The sequence below is a fragment of the Sceloporus undulatus genome, chromosome 5, assembly GCF_019175285.1.
Source record: "Sceloporus undulatus isolate JIND9_A2432 ecotype Alabama chromosome 5, SceUnd_v1.1, whole genome shotgun sequence".
Lineage (NCBI taxonomy): Eukaryota > Metazoa > Chordata > Lepidosauria > Squamata > Phrynosomatidae > Sceloporus > Sceloporus undulatus.
This window is the reverse complement of record NC_056526.1, coordinates 34,907,291-34,930,504: the sequence shown is the minus strand read 5'-3', so window position 1 is coordinate 34,930,504 and position 23,214 is coordinate 34,907,291. Positions and strand designations below refer to the sequence as shown.

The following is a 23,214-nucleotide window of genomic DNA, read 5'->3' as shown; positions in this document are numbered from 1 at the left end:
AGAGAAATAAGGGTCTGAGGAGCAAATAGTCCTTATTGAGAATCCTTCCCTGAAGGCAAAGAGTAAATACGCAATATCAAAAATCTGAGGATAAAACATATTCTAGCATGATGAAACTTGGCATCCACAGACCAAGAATCCCTGACCTCTAGTAAAAGTTAAAAACTGAATGTTGAATACATCTCTCCGATCAAAGGGCAAGGGAAAGGGGTAGTATCAAATTATATTTTAAAACCATCTAGCTGGAGCTCTTAGATACTTTGAACTTTGGGTCCTTTTATACGACACAAATATATCAGTGTGATTCCAATATAAATGTCATGTTTCTATCCTACAGAATCCTAGGATTGGCAGTTTAGGAAGAGATGTTTAGAATTTTCAGCCAGAAAGCACTAGTGACTCACGAAACTACAAGCCCCAGGATTCCAAAGAGGAATCATAGTGCTATACTTGTGTAGTTTAAAAGGGCCCTTTGTTATTGTTAAATGCCTTCGAGTTGACTTATGGTGACTCAATGAATGAGAGCCCTCCAAGTCACCTTTTTCATGCCTCCTTCCTTCAATCTAATATGTTATGTTTTAAATAAGGGTTAGACTGGGTGATAAAATGCATCTTTGCCTGACCCTCTTGCCAACTAGAAACTTCAGTTCCTCCATATTCTGCCCTGAGGGTAATCTCTTATCCTCAGTATGGGTTACCCATCAAGACAATTAAATGCTGTGACGCACCCATTTCTTTAAACTCAGTCCATAGTTTTTCAGGATCTACACAATCAAAGGCTTTGCTATAATCCATACAGCACAGACTGTTTTTTTAAAAAAAATCTTTTGTGTGCTCCATTATCCACCATATGCTTGCAATATGACCCCTTGTGCCTCTTCCTTTCCTGAACCCAGATGGGACATCTGGCATTTCTCGTTCCATGTGTGGTAATGTCTTTGTTGTACAATTCTGAGCATCACTTTGCTTGCATGGGAAATTAATCACATGGTCATGTGGTCACTGCAACCCCTGGTATCCCCTTTCTTGACAACTGAAATGTACTGTATATCGAACATTTTCAATATGTGGGCCATTGTTTTCAATGATTTGATATCATTGCGTATTTTCAATATGTGAGCCACTGTTTTGATTTCTAAATTTGTTGACAGATTGGGACTATAACTTCCATAATTCCTTATCACTGGTTTTCAGGAGAATACCAGGATGCCACACATTGGACTATTACTGTGGAGAGAAAACCAAGGCAAACAAATGGTAATGTTATATTGCCACAAGCAACAGCTCTATTCTTTCTCCATCCACTTTTCATACCTCCAGACTCCAGTGGGATAAAATAAATTAAGACATGCCACATCAAGATCCTTTGAGAAGATACATATTTCCTTACAGCTGTTAACAGCTCAGCTTGTGGAAAGTTTAGGGAAGTGTGAGTGTAAGTAAAGAATCTCTATCCTGGCCTCAAAAGCAACTAAGGGCAACTATGTCCTGATGCCTAGAAATCAGAAAGATTCCTACTCTACAGAAGTTACATTATCAGCCAAGACAGCTGTTATAGAAATTGGTAGCATATCCTGGAAATAAACATTCATGTAACAGTTCCTACCATTGGCTCTGTTTTTGAAGTGAAAGTATGCTGATAGAACGTTAAAAATAAAATAACTATGCAACAGGCCCTTCATGAGCTTTGGTTTTAGACCAAAGTAATTAACAGTTTTAACACATGCACTGCAATAGAGAGCAGTAAATTCAAGACTACAGATATGCTAAAAAGCTCCTCAATCTGAGGCTGTCCAATTGGATTGTTAAACATGGTAATCATAATGTGCCAGAAGCACATGTGCTGCCTTCTCCTCTTGCACATTAGAAATGTCTAAGTGCACTAAGGCATACTTTGGCATTCTACAGGCAACATGAGGTTTGCACAAAGAACTGCAAAATAGGGTCACAAACTGATCCTGGATTCCTTTTGCATGCTGATGCTGGTTTTAAATTCATGGCCAATCACATGGGATTTTCCACTAGGATGAGATGTTTCCAAATTTATGAAAGCAGGAGGGAAAATGAATAAGCCTGAGGCTCCTCTGAATTTACTCTTGTAATGACAAGCAGCTTGGCATATATCTCCATGTGCCTGGTGTGGCCAGAAATTGCAGGTGACTAATTCGCCATGTAGTTCTATGGCATTGTATCTGTGGGCATTGCTGTAGGTTACCATTTGTTGAACTGTTATCTCCCAATCCCTCTGAGTGAGAAATGTACTGAAACAAAGAGGGACTTACAACATAGCAGATGTGTCCTCCTAACCACTGCTTTAAACAATTCCTTTTGGGAGGTTACAGTTCTCAGAATCCACAGTGAACATGGCCACTGTTTAGTTATACTGACTGAGGAATTCTGAGAGGTGTAGTCCCCAAAAATAATGTTTCTGAGGAAAAAGTTTCTCAAGGAAGAAACGTTTCTGGAACATGGCCACAAAGCCCGAAAAACCCACAAAAAACTATGGATGCCGGCCATGAAAGCCTTCGACTTTACAATGTTTCTGAGGTCTGTGCGGAATCTACTTTTTGACACTGAAATATTGGTATTTTTAGAACCTCATCTTTCCTTTCCTTGCTTGTGAGACAAGCTTGGAAACACAAGCAGGTGAAGGTCTAAATTAAAAGGAAGTTTTGCCAGAAGTAACTCTTCTGAGCCCTACTCCCAAACAATCCTTACAGGGGAAACTAATGTTTTTTTGCTTCTGGAACTATCACTATGGATTACCAGCTTCCTTCTACTCAACTTCCTTTGTGCATGCAAGGACAATTGGAATAATGTTCATGGGAAAAACAATCACCACAAATTGGTCCTGAGTAGACACCTGCAGACAGTAAAGTGTTAACAATATAGCTGGCAAAAAGAAAGAGAGAGAAAGTACATACACTGCCTCACTGCCTACTCCAGTCTTGTGTATCTGATGAGATGGAATCCAACACTCCTAGGGGGTTATTCAAATGATGAAAATAATCCAGGTAGAATCTGGGTTGAATCTTTGTTGTTCACATACAATTTCAAATGCATCCAATTAAGTTTGGGCAGCAGACTAAAAAAAAAAAAAAACACCTACAGTGGGCCCTTGGTATCCACTGGGGTTGGGTTCCAGGACCCCCTGCGGATAACAAATTCCATGGATGCATAACAAAGTCTGGCATAGCAAAATGGTGTCTCTTATATAAAATGGAAAATCAAGTTTTGCTATTTGGGATTTATACTTTGAATATTTTCAAGCCATGGATGCTTGAATCCATGGATAAGAAATCCGTGAATATGGAGGGCTGACTGTACAGGTATGGTACTTAACTCTGGATAATTGATGTTGGCCCCCCCCCTCCGAGTTTTTCTAAAAGATTCAAATTCTAGGATGTGTGAATAGCCAATGCAGATAGACCCAGGATAAACAGGGATAAAACTTTGTATGCTTCAGATACATTTGCATCATTGACTCCATCTTTATTCGATTGCTGATACGTGTGAGCAATCAAACTCACAGAGATGTGGTTCCATAGTATGAACAATAAATTCAGAATCCGTAAGTGAGATTATTCACATAGCTGCATTAAAAAATAACTATGTGTGAATGACCTCCTAGAGCAGGGGTAGGCAACCTGCGGCCCGCGGGCCGGATGCGGCCTGGCGAGGCTTTGGGACCGGCCCCAGCCCGGTCCTGCCGCCGATTGCTGCCGGGGCCTTTGGCCTCTCGCACGCAGGGACAAGGGGGGCAATTGTCTATAGACGCCTCAGAAACATGCATTTATATTAACATTTTTTTAAAAAATCAGCAATTTTTTTGCGTGTCCTCCACTTTTTTAAAAAAAGTGTCTACCATTTGAAAATGTTGTCCTACATTTGTCCCAGTTTATTTTATTATTTAATTTTTAAAAAAACTATTTATTTATTTTTATTTTTTTGCTTCGGCCCCCCAGTTGTCTGAGGGACAGCAACCCGGCCCCCAGCTCAAAAAGGTTGCCTACCCCTGTCCTAGAGATTAAAACAACTCCCTTTCTGCACTTCCAGGAAAAGCTCAGCTATCAACCAAAGACATCCCTCTGTTCTCCCCAAAAGCATGCAGAATGCAAAACAAACTTGTAAAGGAAGGGCATGGTGTTTGGAGTCACCATGCCCCTGTTATGCAAGATGGGGAAGATTCCCTACAATTCTACCCTTTGGCTCCCAAGGTGGGGGTAATTTTCCCATATCAGTTTCTCCCTCTCTCACAATCCATGACAAACTCTGGCAGTAATTATCCTTGACTTCAGTGAGGTGGGTGAGGGACAGAGGTGAAAAGGAAAAGGAGTGGTATGTTTCTAGGAAGGATAGGAAGGGCTGCAGGATATTAGCAGGCGGTAGGAAGCACAGGCAGAGAGCTCAGGGTCATTCCTTTCCCCTAATATGGATATGTGATCTCTGTAAGCTTCCATTCTCCATGCAGCTACAACTAAATGCCATCTCTCTCCCACTAGCCTCAGTCCACCAGAAATGTCACAACCTAGCCAGTCTCAAAATCTTCCTTCAACTTTGTTCCCCTGAAACACACACACAGGGGACTGCACATTACAGGGCCTACAGAACAAAAGGAACACAACCTGGAGCCCTACAGTTATTTTAGATTGCACCAGCCCACAGAGCCAAAAGTCAGAGAGCATGTACGTTGTAATGCAACAGATTTACATGTGGATTCTTGGTCTAGATTTAAAAACTGAGCGGAAGAGGAAGAGATTCATATTCACATTCATCTTCAGCAGTCCACCTCCTCTTCCATGAACTATCCATCTGAATGCTGGGTGCCAGGTTCAAAGGGTTCCCTGATAAATGTGTTCTTTGCAACCAGTCAGTCAATGTGAGGCAACAAGGTGCATTATTTAACTTGCAATCCTGCTTTCCTCCCCAAATGGCACATTTGCAGAAGCGCTGCACTACAACTCCCATCACTTCAGCCAGTTAAGTCCAGCTTTTTTTATTACTATTTACTTATCAGAATTACATCCTACCTTTCCCTCAGTAAAGGACTCTTAAGAAGTTTACAACAAATTAAAACACATCTTAAGGAAACTAGGCCAGGGGAACTGTGTCGACACACATCACATGGTTGACAAGCTGTATACAATTTGCTTGATCACACATCATGAGAAAACTGCCTATCACCACATCTAATGGTTATGGGGGGCATAAACAGATACTCCTCACCAAGTCCTGTTGTCGTCTCAACAGTAGCTGTCCTGTCATTCATGTCCATACACATACCCGATAGGACACACACTATACTTATATTCCTCTCCTTACAGCCTGAAATATTATTTCGTGGATTCCAACTTCCAGACTCCCATGCTGGTAGCAGGATTCTGGGGGATGTAATCCAAATGGCAGGTTTTCCAAGCCCTGCTCCTCCCACACTGGAAGAAGTCCATTATACCTAATAATGGTGCTTATATACTGGTTTATAACATTAGTTGGACTTACGTGTCTGAAGCGTGTTTATGTCACTTTCATTCAGTGCTACTAAAAAGTAAGTATGGAGCCAGTGTGGTTTTGTGGTTTGAGTGTGGAACTATGACTCTGGAGACCAGGGTTTGAATCTCAGCTCAGCTACATAAAGACATTGGGTGAGCCTGGGCAAGTCACACTCTCTCAGCCTCACAGGATGGCAATGGAAAGCCTCCTCTGAAGAAACATGCCAAGAAAACCCTTTGATAGGTTTGCCTTAAGATCCCTGTAAGCTGGAAAGGACTGAAGGCATCCATCAATAAAATGTAATGGCCCTTGGACCAGTGCAGATCCCCAAGACATTGTGTGTTTCCAAGAAATAAATAAATAATAAAGAAACAATCGTAGCCATTGGGCACAAAGACAGTGTCAATAATTAGCACATGGGAGAAAAATAATTGCCAGACCCCCTCCATCAGACAACCTGAGAAGCACTGCTTTAATTCTTGCAACAGCTATGCCTGTAAAACTGGAACAGAAGAAAGCAAACAAGCGTTTGGCTGTTTTTTAAAACCTGGACAGAAAATTGGGGGGAGGGGGTGAACCACACACATAGAGAACTGGAAAGCAAACAGGAAGGGTAGGAGGTGAGACAGGCCCAGAGGCCATGCCTTTCCAATAATAAATGTCCCCTGCAAGCAAAGAACTAAATGCTCTAACATGTTGCCCCTACCAAATTTCTGAAAAGGAGGTGGTGGAGGAGGAAAGAACACACACTACAGACAGAAATCCATGGAGTCCAGGAAAGCTTTCCAAAACAGCATGATGTTCATCTCCCAATCTAAGAGATTGCTCCATTGCATGATTTGAGCAGCACACCCACCCAGCCCCAGGAGGCCAGGATGGGGGAGGAAAGAGGTGGGAGGAAAGGATTGCAAGCTCTGCAAAGCTGGCTTCTCCAAAGAGCAGCAGGGAAGGCAGATCCCTCCCTAGCCATGCAAACAGCATTTCACCAACAACCCGACTAAGCAGACACAGAGGCTCTTCCTGGTTATGTACATATCTATCTAACAAGGGCAGGGTGACTGGACATCCTCCTTTTCCAGGACATGTCCTACATTTCAGCCTCTTGAACATGGCTAACAAGCATTCTGGAAACAAAAATCCATCAATGATACCTTTCTTGGCCAACCAAAATGCACAATATACTTGTTGCAAGCTTTCGAAGCTCCACGGGCTTCTTCATCAGGCAAGATGTTACAACCCAAACAGGAGAAGGGGGGTGGGGGTGGGAAATCAATTGGAGATGTTAGTCAGATGTCTGCATGTTGGATTTTGGAGCATGTCCAACAAATTAGGGCATCTGGTCACCCTGAGCAAGGAGTTATGATGATGATGATTATTCTTTGGAAACAGTTAGGAAGACCTCTCTCTGCTCCCTCCCTGTTTTGATCTGGCCAATAACTTTCAATGGGAGACAAAGGCTGCATCCACACCACAGAAATATTCCTGTCTGACACCGCTTTAACTGCCCTGGCTCGATGCTATGGAATTCTGGGAAGTGTACAATTCCCATAATTCCATAGTATTGAGCCAAGGCAGTTAAAGCGGTGTCAGACTGGATTATTTCTGCAGTGCGGATGGACTCAAAGGCATGCCAGTGTTCAAATGGACACAGAAGTTTTCCTACCAGGTGCTGATGAAGACTCCAGCGGGTTTCTTTTGAAAATCAAAAAAGGGGTAGCACATCTCATCATAACCGAAGGTGGTCTAAGAAGGCAATGTGTTATTATTTATCTTGTGTGGATCCAGCCCTCCAAGGAAGAAAACAGAAGAAAAGGCAACAACCACCATGTTCCAACACCTGTGTTCAAAATGTGTGAACCCTGCCAGACTCCTACCAGAATCTGTACAATCTCTTTTGCAATACTAACAGAGAGGCAACACCACAAGCCAAAGAGAACTTTTTTAAGGAAGGGGCTCAACAGCATGCATCTTTTAAAACAACAACAACACAGTTCCCTTTAAACCCACTGTTTGGCATTGAGCGAGTCACACTCTCTCAGCCTCAGAGGGTGGTGGCCATGGCAAACCCTCTGTGAAGATTTGGAGTGGGTTTAATAAAAAAAAATTTAAAAATTATATTTCCTGCTTCTCCCTTCAGATCAAAGCGGGATTACAGCAAGTAAAAACATCATAAATATATATATGTAATTTGGAATACATCAATTAAAGAGGAGGAAAAAAAGGAAGAGTTGTTACAGTTTTGCTCACAATCATGAGGATCAAATCATCGTATTCAGGTGAAAAATATTATTCAAAATCAGATTAAAGAAGATCAGTTGGATAGCCCCGCCGGAAGAGATCCGTCTTATTGCTACTATTATTACTAATATTATATTTATTCATATTATTATTATTCTTTATTTATAGAGTGCTGTAAATTTACACAGCACTTTACATGCAACCAGTTAAAAATAGAATAAAATAAAATAAATCTCCCTATGGCGTAAGTTCTGTAAAAATAATTTTAACATAATACACATTAATATATATTAACATTAAATAATAAAATACATCAGATCACAAATAAAAAAATAAACCTACAATGACAATTCATATCCCACTCTTTTCCCAGAACTGGGACTTAACACTTTACAACATTTAAAAACAATACAATTAAAAAACACATAGAAAAGTGACACATTAAAACAGAATCAAATGGTTAGACTATTAAAATAGATTACTGATTAAAATAATACAAATGATAAATATATCATTTATATATTTATAAATAATAATAATAATAATATGGTTAGACTTATAGGAACCCTCCCTTTTTCTCTTTTCTTGAACAACAAGCTCCCATTTCCAGAACTCCACTACAGCTGTTAAAGCGGGATCAAACCGGATTAATTATGCAGTGCGGACGCAGCCCAGATTTCAGGAACCTGTGCTAGGATTTGTCTAGCTGATCCAGCAGAAAGGCAGTCAATTTTACCGTCATGTCGCAGCCCGGGATGAAAGCGAATCAAGCAGAGGAGGAGTCAGCAAGAGCCAGAGCCAGCGAGCTCCATTTCCCTCTTTCTTTCTCTTCCACCCAGAAGCAAACTTAGTTTCTTCCCCTTTCTCTTTCTTTAAAAACTTCCAGGGAGGGCGCGTCGCAGCCAATGGGGAGCGATGGAATCAGAACGTTAGCCAATGGAGAGGCAGGAAAAAAGAAAAGGGGCGGAGCTTCACTGAGTAAAAAAGCAAAGACACAGAGTGGCTGCTCTGCTCTGCTCTCTGCCCAATGGGGGAGACAATGTTAATTAGAAAGGAAGGAGCCAAAAGACGTGGAGAGAGGCGCCCCAGAGTCCCTTTTCCTTTCCAGGGAAGCACTGGGCCGTTAATGGGAGAAAAAGGAGAGGCTTTGGGACTGGAGGAGGAAAAAAGAGGCACTGGCCTTTTCTCAGGGTGCAAAGGAGGACAATGGAGGACGTTGGTAGGGCCTGTCTGGGGTTTTCTTGGCAAGGTTTGTTCAGAGAAGATTTGCTACTGCCTTCCTCTGAGGCTGAGAGAGTGTGACTTGCCCAAAGATATGAGCCAACAGAAGCTTTTAAAAACTCACACTCACATAGATATTAAATCCATGCTCCTTAGTCAAAATGTAGGACATTGATAAAAGCTATCATGGGGTTTTCTTGGCAAGATTTGTTCAGATTTGTTCATTTTTAGGGTGACCAGAGAGAGGTCCTAACTGCAAAGGGGAAAGAACAAGGCACCTCAAAAATGGGGGGGGGGGAATCCCAGAAAAAAATTGTACGCTCTGAGGGTGAGAGAGTGTGACTTGCCTAAGGACATGAGCAAATAAAAGCTAAAAAAACCCTCCACACATATAAACATTAAGTCCATGCTTCTTAGTCCTGCTCAAAAGGGAGGACATTTTCAGGGTGACCAGAGATCCTAACTGCAAAGGAGAAAGAACAAGGCACCTCAAAAATAGAGGACATTCCAGGAAAAATAGAGGGCAGGGCCAAAGAACAGCTAAGAAACACTCATATACATATTAAATTCATGCTTCTTAGTCCTGCTCCAAATGGAGGATGTTTTGGAATTCCTCCTGGTCAGCAGGTGGAAATGGAGGGCATGTCCTAGAAAAGGAGGACAAGGGGTCACTCTGCACATGGGCAACCTGCATAGAATTGCAAAAGACAAGGACTGGGCTGTTGCAGTGCTTGCAATTTTTTCCTGTGGGGAAATGGGGTGAAAAGGCTTCTGGGATCCTTTCACACTACCAAGTTACAGCACTATGATCCCAATTTCACTGTCTGGGCAACATTCCTGTGGAATTCTGGGCCTGCATGGTATAGTAATCTGAGTGTTCACCGGGAGACTAGGGTTCAAATCCCAGCTCAGCCATGGGATTCCTTGGGCAAGTCACATTCTTTCAGCCTCAGGGGAAGGCGATGGCAAACCTCTGAACAAATCTTGCCAAGGAAATCCTATGGTAGGTTTGCCTTAGGATACCCATAATACGAAAACAACTTGAAGGCACACCACAGCAACAAAGTCCAAAATTTAACTTTTCCAAACTCTGGAGGGTTATATTCAGTAGTCTCTCTCTCTTTCTCTTTCTGCCTGAAAGTTTGTTCTGGCATAGCTGACAGTCCAGTGATCTCATTGCCCCAACCACAAATGCGCCAACTGTCCTTGGAAAGCAATGGGGTTTACTCTTGAGCAAACACTGCCAAAATCAGGCCATGTATTCAAAATAAATTTATACTGAGTTTGCCTTTCTCTAGACCAGAGAGACAAAAAGTGTATACACACTATGTGCATTGCAACCCTGCAGGAACGATAAAAGAACAGCTCCCATTAGAACAGGAATTTTGCTTCAGTAAACCTGGAGAGGCAGTGTTGCGTAGTGTTTTGGGTGTTGGATTATGACTCTGGAGACCAGGGTTCCAATCCCCACGGGTCATTAAACCCACTGAGTGACCTTGGGCAAGTCATACTCTCTCAGCCTCAGGGGAAGACAGTGGCAAACCTCATCCGAACACATTTTGCCAAGAAAACCCCATGATAGGGTTGCCATAAGTCAGAAACAACTGGAGGGCACACAACAACAACAAACTTAGTCCTGACCCTACAACTCCCATTGTGTCTTAACTAAGCTTAACTGATTCATATAAGGTATGGAATATTTTGGCACTCACAAGATTCCAAACAACAGATTAAATAAAACACAGATAAAGTGATGGGAGAGAGAAGGGGAAAAGAAGAGAATGGAAGAAAGGTAGGAATAAAATGATAGATGGCATTTTCCAGCTTCATTGTATTAAGCCTTTTAGTGCAGACATATACGATAAGTTTGAATTGCAACGTAACATAAACTTAATACTGTAGTTAAAATTTCCCCACTTCTAATGTAAATGCCACTGAATTAGATTTATTAATAATTCATTGAACACACTAATCATTTCCTACTAATTTCCCTAAATCTGGTATAAACACATAACATAGCCTTTCTGTCTCTAGGGAGGTATGCCTCGCACTAAGAATCCAAACACTAAGAGAATGTTAGGTATGCCATAATACTAGAAATGGTAAAAATACTGAAAAGCAACATACCTTCTAATATTTCTCCTGTCATTCTTATCAAGAGAGAGAGAAAAGGGAGGAAACGATTTCCTGAGTTTCCCTCCTAAGGCAATGTCAGTGAAATGCCAGCAGTGTGCCGCTGATGTATTGTATTACATTCTTCCTTCAATAGAACTCCAATGGGAGTCCGAGGCTTTCTCTCATCCAGAAACTGGTGATTAGGCCAAGATTTAAGGTGTTTCTGGGCAGAGGGCTCTTAGCATGCCTCTGCCAATTAAAGAAACACTGTGCAGCTATTTGATCTTTTCTTCTTGAATATATTTTTCCTGATCAGAAAAAATGGAAGGAGAAATTTAATTCATGGGGTCGCCATAAGTCAAAAGACTTGAAGGCACACACAAACAAACAGGGAGCAAACATCAAATGGTGACAAATGGAAGATGACAGTGTCTGCACTTTGTTAAAATCCTGTATGAGAATGTTCTGAAGGCAAGGCCATTGGTCTTATCTGGAAACACCTTTACCCTGTTTTATACAACTGGTCTGTTAGTTGGTTGTTGTTTTGTGCTTCTGAGTTGTTTCTGACTCAAGGAAACTCTAAGGCAAACTATCACAGGGTTTTCTTGGCAGGATTTGTTCAGAGAGGGTTTGCCATTGCCATTCTGTGTGGCCGAGAGCATGGCCCAATAGCAGCCAATTGGTTTCTATAGCCAAGCTAGGATTCTAGTCCTGATCCCCAGAGTCATTGTCCAACGCTTAAACCACTATGTCACATTGGCTCACAGCTGTCTGCTAGATACCTTCAGATTATTTTGTGAATAGTAAAAACCATTTACTACAATTACATATTGCAATTACACTATTTTTTTACTGTATTTCCTACATATACTTATGATACCGCCTAAATTTAAATTGTTGAGTGGCAAGTGTCACACAGGAAATTATTCTTCTGTGCCTTGCCTATTGCCTCAGAACAAATGTGGACATGCATCAAGGACTGGAGGGTCATTTCAAGCAAAAAGCAGGGGCAGTTTAGACAAACGTTTTGGGGGAAGGAGTTAGGAATTTTAGGGGCAAAGCATGCATGGGCCTCCAGGCTGCATGATTCCCATCACTGCTTGAGAGAAAGGGAACATATTACAGAGCTAACAAACTGGCTCTTCTTCAAAAGCACAAGGTCCTCAGCATGGAGTGTATCAAATAATCAGAACAATCCTCCGCTCCCATCTTGTTCAATTGAAATTCAGTCTTGCAGCTGAATTTAATAGTTTTCTTAACTATGTTACTTTCCATTTGAAGGAAAGTCCTGTTCACCAGCTGCAGTCTCCAGGGAATTACAACACTTTCTCCCCATCTGTTATGATTCCTATCACTTTTCTAGTTACACAAGTAAACAGCAAAACATAACATGTCATCAGCAGATGTAGTTACATAACATCACCATACCCTCCAACATTTCACAGATGAAAACTGGGGCACATGAGGCCAAGCAACATTGGAGTGAGGTCAAGATGACAGAATTTATTAGAGAGGAAGGAGACACAAGCTAACAGATTCAGCAGCACTCTGCTTTTGCCTGAGCCTACTGGGAAGGGCAAGATTCCACCTCTCTTCTTCCTGCTGAGATGAATGCCAGCTACTTTTACACTTTGAACTCAGTTTGCAGCAACTTAAGTAAGGTGAGGACAAAGAAAGAAAGTGTGAGCACAGAAAAACTGGGACATTTTAAAAGCAACTGATAAAGTGGAATGACAAAGGATTACCATATATACTCATGTATAAATCTAGAAATTTTAGTAACTTTTACTCTTATTTAAAAAGAAACCATCCTGTGGTGAAAGGCAAGAATGTAATCTGTCCTGGAGGCATTGACTCCTAATTTCTCATCCATCCAGACTTTAGGATGAGCACAAACAGTCATGCCTGCTGGAATTTTGTTAAGTTCTTTGGCATTACTTTCCTTTGCTTCAATATTTGTTACACTGCCAAACTGAGACAGTTGTAGGGCATGCATCACAGAACTGTAGAATTTAAAGGGACCTCAAAGGTTATCTGGTTCAACGCCCCCCCCCAGCCAAAATCCACAGTTAAAACATTCCTAAGAGATGGCTACCCAGCCTCTGCTCAAAGACAACCCGTGAAGGGAAGTCCACCATTCCCTAAGGTAATCTGTTCAATTGTCAAACAGCTCTTGCCATCAGGATATCACTCCTAATGTGTAATTGAAATCTCCTTTCTTTAATTGTGAATCCACGGGTTCAGGTTGTAATCTATGGAGCAACAGAAAACAAACTCCCAGCAGTGTAGTCAATGATGAGGAAAACTGGGAGCTTCAGTCCAACAAACTCCAGAGGCCTACAATGAATCCCTCCCAATCCCGCATAAAATACAGCTGAAAAAAGTGTTTTTTAAAATTGCAATGTCTTGCAAAACTCCTAGTGGCCTCTCACAGAATCCTAAGGTTTCAGAGAACCCTGTTTGAAAACCCTGCCCTAAGAGATACATCAAATTTACAGATCCGCAGCAGTTATAAACTCACAAAAGCATCCTAAGCTCCAAATAATCTCACAGCTCAAGATTCTCTTAAACACAGAAACTGGGGAATAATCCTGGAACCACAACTGTAAATTTTTAACATATTCATCTCTATTGTCAAATCAACATACTGTATACCATATACCCTGATGAAGAATACCATCAATCCCAAGTAAGTATTATGGTACCTCTAGTTATCATTTCTTCAGCCTGATGTTCTGCAGAGTTCACCTCTGAAATAGCCAGCATAAGATCAGCCTTGCAAGGTCTAGAAAAAAGTTTGTCCATTCTAGAGGAGGAGTACTTAACTAATATTGTGCACATTTAGCCATGGGTCTTAATTGCAAGAGGAGAGCCAACATGGTGTGATGGTCTGGGGGCTGGACTAGGATTCCAGGAGACAAAGGCTGAAATCCCCATCAAACTACGGAAACCCACTGAGTATGACTGGATAAATTGTAATCTCTCAGTCTAAGAGGAAGGAAATGGCAAACCACCTCCAAATAGATTTTGCTAAGAAAGCCCTATGGTATAGTTGCCATGAAGGAGGAGGAGGACGAGGAGAAGAAGAAGAAGAACTAATACTACTACTAATATTACTACTACTACTACTACTACAATTAATAATTCCAAGTTTCACATAGGACCAGGCCCTTAAACTATGTTATAGAGAAGGAAACACTAAGTGGAAACTGCATTTAAAACCAGTTTGAATAAACTGCGAGAACCCACTGGTGAAAAAAAGGCTAATTGTTTGTGTGGTAGGGGTTCATTTGAATTCAATGGATACCCAAAAGAAGGGAACATTTAACATCAACAATACAGATCAACAGACAAAGCAACATGAGCAAGCTGTCACCTACCCAGGGTGTTAAGCATCTGCCTCCATCTCCCATCTGCCAGACTTGCTTGTGTCTGTTACAGCAAAGTGATTTCCCTACCTCCACCTTAAGCTTAAGTTACCTACAGTATCTCCCTTTTAACTGTCTGGCACTGTGGAGTTTACTAGCAGAGTAAGCATACCAGGTCTTTGTAAGGAGCAGGGTTGCTGACACTGCCTGCCATCCCTCAGACATCCCTTGTCCTTCTGATTTTGACTGAAGCTAGGGGAAATTAATTTCCCCAGAAAATTATATGTTGAGTATTATTTTTCATTGAATCTTGAATGGATAACCAATGTCCTTTACAAAAGACCTGCTACTAGCAAAAATAAAAACTGCTAAAAGAAAACTAGTGTGGCCTGGCGTCATGGTTTGTGTGTTGGATTATGACTCTGGAGACCAGGGTTTGATTCCCAGCTTGGCCATGAACCCACTGGGTGACCATGGGTAAGTCACATGCTCTCAGCCTCAGGGGAAGGCAATGGCAAACCTCCTCTGAACAAAGTTTACCAGGAAAAACCCATGATAGCTTTGCCTTAGGATACCATATGTCGGAACTGATTTGAAGGCACACAACAACAAAAATTGTATGCTGATATATCAATTAACACAGGTGGAGCCAGCATGGGTGTTCATCAGAGGTTTTTGCAGCTCAGATCTGGGGTGACTCCTGGTTCAGCTATGCGAATTCACATTAGAACGTGAATGTTTTATCACACCTGGTTGCCCTTCCATTGCCCTTCCGAATCGCGGGGGAATTGAATCCAAGGCAAGTCATGTGATGCGGATTCACGCAAAGTGGAGTGAGTACAGTTTGTATTACCACACCTGTGCATACCATGCGGATTCAATGATTCGAATCGGCAACCTTGCGCATGCTCAGTGGGGGTCTGAATGCGTCGTGACCTTGTACGTTTCTGGGGTGAAAAGGGGTGCAAGTTCTTGTTTCCTGATTCGCGTAATTGCATGATTGTGTGAATATTTGCCTCATGAATATTTCTGTGTCTTCATCCCCCTTTTTTTATTTTCCCTTCCATTTCAGCAATTTCAACACACACATAGCCAGACAGACTTATCTATATATTCACATTCACGCACCTACACACATATATATATTAAAAAAAAGAGTTACCCTGAAAGTGAAAGGAACACCAAAAGGAAATGAGGAAAAATTTCAGCACCGCATCATGGGAAATTTGCAACCCGGGGGGGGGGGTTGCAGTGGTGTACCAGAGCAGAAGCAAAGTTGCATTCCACACCAGACCAATTTGGAGTGAAATTGAAATGAGCTTGGAAGTGATTTCTGTGAATTTGCTCATTACCCATTTTGCCAAAACGAGGGGTTACTCTGGAATCACTGTGGAAGTGCCACGGAAGGAGCCCCCATAGAAAGGAATCGTGTGTGATAACACATCATGTTATCGCGTGAGTTTGCATCATTGGATCCACAGTCACGTCGGATCTGAGCTGCAAAAAGCTGCAAAAACCTCTGTGTAATAAACTCCGTGTGTTGGACAATGACTCTGGTGATCAGGGTTCGATTCCTCACTTGAGCATAAAAACCAACTGGATGACCTTAGAAAAAGTCATACTCTCTCAGCCTCAGAGGATGGCAATGGTAAACTCCCTCTGAGGAAAGTTGCCAAGAAAATCCTATGATAGGCTTGCCTTAGGGTTGACATAAATCAAAATCACTTGGAGGCACACAACATCAACAGACAACCAGTCAACACATACACCTACATTTTGAACTCTCCTTGGAGGCCTGAATAGGCGGACTGGGATGATGAGCATGTGCATTTCAAAACTTATCTCTATGCTGCAAGAAATTGGCATTTTTTTCTCTTGTGTATTGATTGTTTATCATAACATTCATGGTCCTCTAGCCATTAGCAGTGGGAACTCTGAATTCTCTAAGTCCTCCATGTTAATAGAACAGTATTCACACAGGGTTCCTTCATCCAAACATCACAACACACACACAAAAAAATCCTGGACTAAATGTGGTTTTTGTATTTGTTATTCTTGTGTTCTTTCAAATCAGCTCCGATTTATGGAGACCCCGTCACAGAGTTTTCTTGGCAAAATTTATTCAGAAAAGGTTATTCAGAGGACTGCCATTTTCTTCCTCTTTTAGGCTGAAAGAGTGTGACTTGTTTGAGGCCACCCAGTGGGTTTCCATGGCTCAGTGGGATTTCAGCCTTGGTCTCCCAAAGTCCTAGTCCAACCCTTAAACTATTATATCACATTGTATTTTAACTGTGTTTGGATGTAAGCCCAAATCCATTTGTTAGTAGACCCATTAAATTAATAGGCATTATGTAAATATTGACTTACCATTCAGCCATTGATTCAATAAGTCTATTTTGGTTGGGTTTACAACTGGAATTAGGCTATGAAAACTTAAAATGCATGAAGAATATTAGTATCTTATAATCTATACAATCCTTGCATAAAACATTTCCTAAAGGAATATTCTTTTCTGTGGAAAAATTACTCCCATATTGCCCTAGCTATTAGGCATTCCATAATGCAGCTTTTCTTGGAGTAGGAACACATCAGAAGCGTATCAAGGCCAATGCCATGATAGGTCCCACCATCAGTCCATAATGCAGACATGTCAAAATACATGCAAAAATTCTACAGCAGAGATAAAAACATTTGGCCCTCAAAATGTGATGGAACTCTAGTCTCAGAAGCTCTAGCCACTGTGGTAAAGGATCGTGGAAGTCTTAGTTAAAATATCTAGAGAGCCAAAGGAACCACACAACTGTTCAACAGAAACCATAACTCCAGAAATGCTAACTGAGCCCAATTCCTTGCATGATCACAGCCATCCAAAGAAGTGCCTCGGAATTTAGTTGTGACTTAATTTGTTTAGATTGAGACAGACTGAACACCTGCAAAGATCCCTCCAATATATCTAGGAGTGTCATTGACCATGAAACACATAATGTAATTTCAACACACTGAAAGAAATGTTTGTATTCCAGCCAAGGCCTTTCCCTGCTGATACTGTGGCCTTGGGTCATTTCAGTCTCTGAATATGGGATTAATTGACCTCCCAGGCTATTTCCTTGACTGCTGTCACAACTGAGGCATGCTGCAGATTCAGTGGTGGTGGAAGTAAGTCTGGAAGAGAAGAGATGCAGGTGCTAGGTTTGCCCAAGGCATACAGGCAGATACATATCATTCTCTTGCAGATGCATTTCAAGCAGAGGCTTGTTCAAAAACATAAAGGGTGGGGGAGCATGTTATAGAAAGTATGTGGATTCAATATATGTAAGGGAAAGGGGTCAGGGATGCCATCTTCACAAGAAAAATGTTGAACTGTGCTTGCCCTTTTAGTAATGTAGTTATCTTCAGACTAAAGACAGCAGCAGAAGCAGAAAACAAAAGCAAAAAGTCCCTCGAGTTGTTTGGATTTTTCAGTCAGTTGTGCTCAGTCAGAATTTGGAAATAGTACTTTTAAAACACAACTACCAAAATGCTTCGGTAGCATGCTGGCTGGGGATTGTGGAAGCTGTAGTAAAAAAAAGTAAAATTTCCAAGCTCAGCATACCAACCACCTTTCATAGTCCAGCATACTACATTGCACTAATCCCCCTGCCCACAAATCCAAACCAATTAGTGGAAAAACACCTGCTCCAACATTCAGGCACCAGATATAAGCAGAAATGCACTACTTTACAAGGATGACCCAGCACATCTTCTGCTCTGTGAAAAAATTTATTTAGCTGCAATCTTAGACACTTGAGAGTAAGCTCCACTGAAATCAAGGAGTCTTATTTTGGAGTACATGTGCATAGGACTGCATGTTAAGCTAGTTTACAAGACCCTTATATAGATAATCAACTCAGTGTCCTATTTAGCTTCAGAACTGTCAGCCTTGTTAGGACAGAGACCAAAGCACTGAAGCAGAGCATATGATTTGCATTCAAAAGTTCCCAGCCAAGCTCAAATCCCTACAACCTTTAGTTAAATGGACCAGATAATGGATGACTGGAATGTTCTCTGATTGACAATCACTTTTGGTCAAATAAGCAATACTGAGCTAGACAGAATCTCGTGTGGTATAAGATGCCTGCTATGTTCCTGCGAGATAAATCACAGGTTCTCCTGAGGAACTATTAGACAGGACGTGGAAAAACTACTTTTCTCAACTACATACAGCTCTCTAAATTCCCCAGCCATGATCAGCAATGGCTATGCTGGCTAAAGGATTCCCCTATCAGCATAGCCAACAACCACTGACCATGTTGCCTGCGGGATTATGAGGGTTATAGGCTAAAAAAGAAATTTTTACAAACTGCCATGAGGAGATATTTCTTGTTTGAAGATGTTTAGAATTATGCCTAGGACCAAGTATGCATCACCAAACTACAGCCCTTACATCTTACAGAAACTAAGGAATCATCAAGCTGGCAAAAGCAACAGAAGACAAACTGACTGCCAAACTGACCACTGGTGGAGAAACTATTATCGACAAACTCCTCTCCTATAATATACTTACTAATAGGAGCTTTTTCACAGCCACAAATTAACAAACATAGGCAAAAACAGTCATTTGGCTGGCCAGAAATCATTGTGAGGCTTCCTAGATGTTGTTGGACTGCATCTCCTATCAGCCCTAGCTAGCATAGCCAGTGATGGGGAATGCTGAAGCTGAATCACAACAATATATGGAGGGCTGCATATCCTTACTTTTGATTTAAGGTCCTGTCCTACCTTGTGTTTCTTGCTTGTGTCCAGATAAAGGTCTTGGCTTCTTGAGGAGCAGGTACTTTTCGCTGATTGTCCTCCATCTAACTGGTGCTACAAAGGAATGTGCATAAAGAAAACTTTATTTGAAGAGCTTTCTTCGAACAATCTCTCCTTTAAAAGACAAGCCTATCCCTGCTCACCTGATCATGGAGAAATGTTTCAAAATACACAAGATGTTTCTGTTAAAAAGTCAAAGGAAATCTTTCCAGCAAGTAAATCTACCATACTCCAAACTTATCAGTACATGCCTATAAAATAACAATCCTAAGTGGTTTTACTGAGTGACTGTATAATGCTATTGAGGGAGGGAGGGCAGTTGTTCCAGATCAATGATTCTGAAGTCTGTGTTTACGTAATTCCTAATCACATATTACAGTTCCCTCCTACTGTGCTTCTTGCATTTCTGCTTTATTTTCTTTTGCTACTTTCATGCCTATAGTTCTACTCATTCTTGACCATATTAAGGCTATGCATATAGCAATCCATTCTGGATATTCATCCAATGTTTATAAGCCATGGTTTGGGAAGGAACAACAAACTCTGTCAGTCAACAAACTTTCTTCAATCCTCCTCTGGTGCACTGGCTTTGGCACAGTGAAAACTTGTTAAATCAGAGATTCCCATTTTTCAGGTAACATGGAATATTTATTTACCAATCAGATTTTGGCTTAATATCTTTGTTAGGTAACCATCATTAAACCAGAAGTCTCTAATTTTGAATATAATGGGGAACTCTGATTTCATGCAAGCTAAGCTTTCAATGATAATTTTTATCTGCAAAGGCTTGGTGTCAGGTTACCTGATATAGAGGTAGTCCTTTAAAGGATAAGTGCAGTATTGCATTTTTTATTAATATTGCATTTTAACAGCCTTTTGAAATTGTTTTAAATTAATGTTTTAATACGATTGTTAAACTGCTTTTTAAATATTTGTAATCTATTGTTTTCACTGCATTTTGTTTTATTGTAAGCTACCTTTGATCTCATATGAAAAGAAAGGTGGGATACTATATAAATTTATGAAATAAAAAGGAACTGGGGTGTGACAGATTCTTCATCTCTGATGTAATACATAAGGTTCATATCCTTCTTGAACTAGCTTATGTTTCTGATTGACAGTGAAAGTGCCTCTTCTCCCAAAACCAGACCTGAAGAGGAAACAGAATTCACACGCCCAGATACCTGTATAGTGTTCAGCTACACTGTTAGCAGCCTACTCTCCAATTTTTCTAGTAATCAGCATGTTGTGGTTTGTATGTGCAGCACATTTCAGCATTCAGGGTAGCCAGAAAGCACTGTAACTCTGGTCAGGGTACATTTCAAGTCCATTGTTCTAAAGGCTTTGAATACTCTTTTGAATGCTAGTTTCTATTACAGAGTAAAATCCATGATCTCTTCAATATCAAATGTAAATAGTCCCTCTTTACTAATCATCAGTGCATCTGACAATATGTATACTGAATTTCCACTGACAATTCTGACATCTTGATGAGCAAGAAAGATCCAGCAGTTCTATGCATTTCTCTCTCACATGCACACACACACCAGAAGAAAGCACATGTTGTGAATAATTTACATTAGCTTTCTTAATGCAAAAAATGAAAACTAACTATGTTTCCCCAAAGGCAAAAAACAGATTCCTCAGGGCCCACTCAAGACAATTTGATGATTGATAAAGATGGTTTGTCCTCTCCTCCAAGCGTATATGCAGAAGCTGACTGGACTGGCAGCTAAATCTTACTTCGACACCAGCAGTGGAATAGTTCTCCATATCTGAGGCAACAAGCTCATTAAATAGGCCCAGACAAGTTATGTGGCATACACACAGCTCTGTCCTCCAACAGAGGGGAACAGCTGGGGAGTTTAGGAAGAACAGTGAGAAGGCTGCCACTGATGATTCCCATCATCTGCTGCCTGAGGCAGTAATCGGATTGAGATGACCCTGGATTTCTTGGTGCATGTATGCCCATTCATAGGGGTAAATTAAAGGCTACTTGACATCAGAGAATACCAAGAACACATATTTTTCTCTATAGAAATAAGATGAAACGGTAAGAAAAGTTTGGGGGAAAAGCTGCATTTTTTTCAACTATAGTGGGCACTTGGTATCTGCTAGGGTTTGGTTCCAGGGCCCTCCATGGATACCAAAATCCATGGATGCTCAGGTTCCATTAAATACAGTGGCATAATGAAAGGGCATCCCTTAAATAAAATGGCAAAATTAAATTTTGCTATTTGGAATTTTTATTTTTTAAAAATATTTTCACACCATGGATACATGAATCCATAGATAAATAATCCATGGATACAGAGGGCTGACTGTATGATTACCAGAATTCTCCAGTCAGCATGGCCAATAGTCATATTGGCAGAGGAATGCTGGTAATTGTAGTCCAAAAAAAGAACTTTGCCAAATCTCAGATAAGTCTATAGAAACAGTTTGGATGGGAGCTAGGAAACCACTACGTTCATACCTGGTGGAATAGCTTCTCCTCATTGTTCCAGCTGTTGCCCATTTGAAATTCTGGTCTCATGGGACTTGGACACCTTCCTTGATCCTTCTGGTCATCCTCCTCTGCCCATCCTGTTGAATTCCTGCGGGTTCTCCAGTTACTCTCCAATGCCAGCTGGCCTGAGTTTGAAGAATGCATGTGTTCTTCTTGACTTGTCCACTCCCTTTCTAAGAGCTGCATTGGATGCACATGGCACAAGGATCCTCCTTGGCTTCTGGAGCTGTTTTCTGGTCTCATGGAACAAGGGAGTTGTTCCTGGTCAGTCCTCTCCTGCTCAGAAACTGGCAGACTTGTTGAGCATAAGGATCTGCTGCAACACCTCCGTTCACTATTCTCCCTCCTGCTTGGAGTGAAAGAGCTGAATGTCTCTCTCTGGCTTGGCCAGTCATTTTGATTCCTTGCAGCATCCACCTCCTTACGGGTCTTCCAACTGTTCTCTGTGTACTGCTGTGAAACAGCACAGCACCTTGCTTGACTCGCACATGCACAAATACCTTCCATCAGCCTCCCAGGACTGGGAGAACGTCTAGCAGTCTCCCCTGAGTTCTTCCAACTGCTTTCCCTACTTCTCCCTGGGCTGAGGGAGCGCCTGGTCTCTAGTTGGCTTCCATCACTAGATCGGCCAGGACTAAATACTCCTCCAGCATCTCCGTGGCTTTTCAAAGTGATGCCCCCGTCTCTCCCAAGGTTAACAGTGTTCCTAGCCTCTCCTTGGGCTCCCCAGCTAACTTCTCTATGTCTTGGAGGACTTGATGCCCGCCCAGTTTTCTGTTCAGCTACTGTTCCCCTTCCCGGGCTGAAAGCCCGTGTGGCTTCTTGGCGGTCTCTGGAGTCCTCTCTCTGTCGCTCAGCTGTATCAACAGGAAGCAAAGGTTTGCCTCTGGCCTTGCGGTCACTCTCTTTGTAGCTCTCAACTGGTCTCCCGTGTCTCACCTGATTCTTGTCTACATTCTTTGCTGGTTTGGCCAAGTGCAAAGCATCCAGGCAGCTCTTCCATTTGGTCTCTGTGCCCTTCCCAGAGATCTTGAGATGTCCACTCTCTGGGTGGCTTTTTCTACTATCTGTTTGCCTCCCGGAACAAAGAGGAGCTCTTTCCCTGGTGGCTCTTGGATTGTGGACAGGCTCCTCTCGTCTCTTCCTCTCCTCTAACCGCTGAGAGAGCGGAGCTGTTGAATGCAGGCCTCCTGTTCCTCTGCTCCGGCTCTCTCTCTGCGGCTGCTGAGTGGGACTTCCTGAGCGCAGAAACTCGCCTTGGCTCCGACTGGTTCTCTCTGATCTCTGACCTGGTCTCCCCAAGCGCAGGGATTCCCCTCCACTTCTGCTGGGCTGGCCAGGCTCCCATGCAAGTTTCTTGTTCACCTGATGAGACAGGGCAGGGAAAAGAGAAGGAGGTCTTATTTACTATTCTTGTACTGTATTGTTGCTCACCATAGCACAGGAATGAAAAATCTCAGGCCTTCAGGTCAGAAACAATTC

At 41.7% G+C, this 23,214-nt stretch overlaps 1 protein-coding gene across 4 annotated transcripts in view; it reads right to left on the bottom strand.

Annotated features, from left to right (window-relative positions):
• LOC121930576 (TRIO and F-actin binding protein) overlaps positions 1-23,214 on the bottom strand; it is a 90,157-nt gene that overhangs the window by 41,422 nt on the left and 25,521 nt on the right. For all 4 annotated transcript variants that reach the window (XM_042467095.1, XM_042467094.1, XM_042467097.1 and 1 more), the window contains 2 exons: positions 21,700-23,097; positions 19,191-19,277 (listed from right to left, as the gene is read on the bottom strand). In XM_042467095.1, coding sequence (XP_042323029.1) covers positions 19,191-19,277; positions 21,700-23,097 — 1,485 coding nt within the window. The remainder of the gene's footprint in view (positions 1-19,190; positions 19,278-21,699; positions 23,098-23,214) is intronic.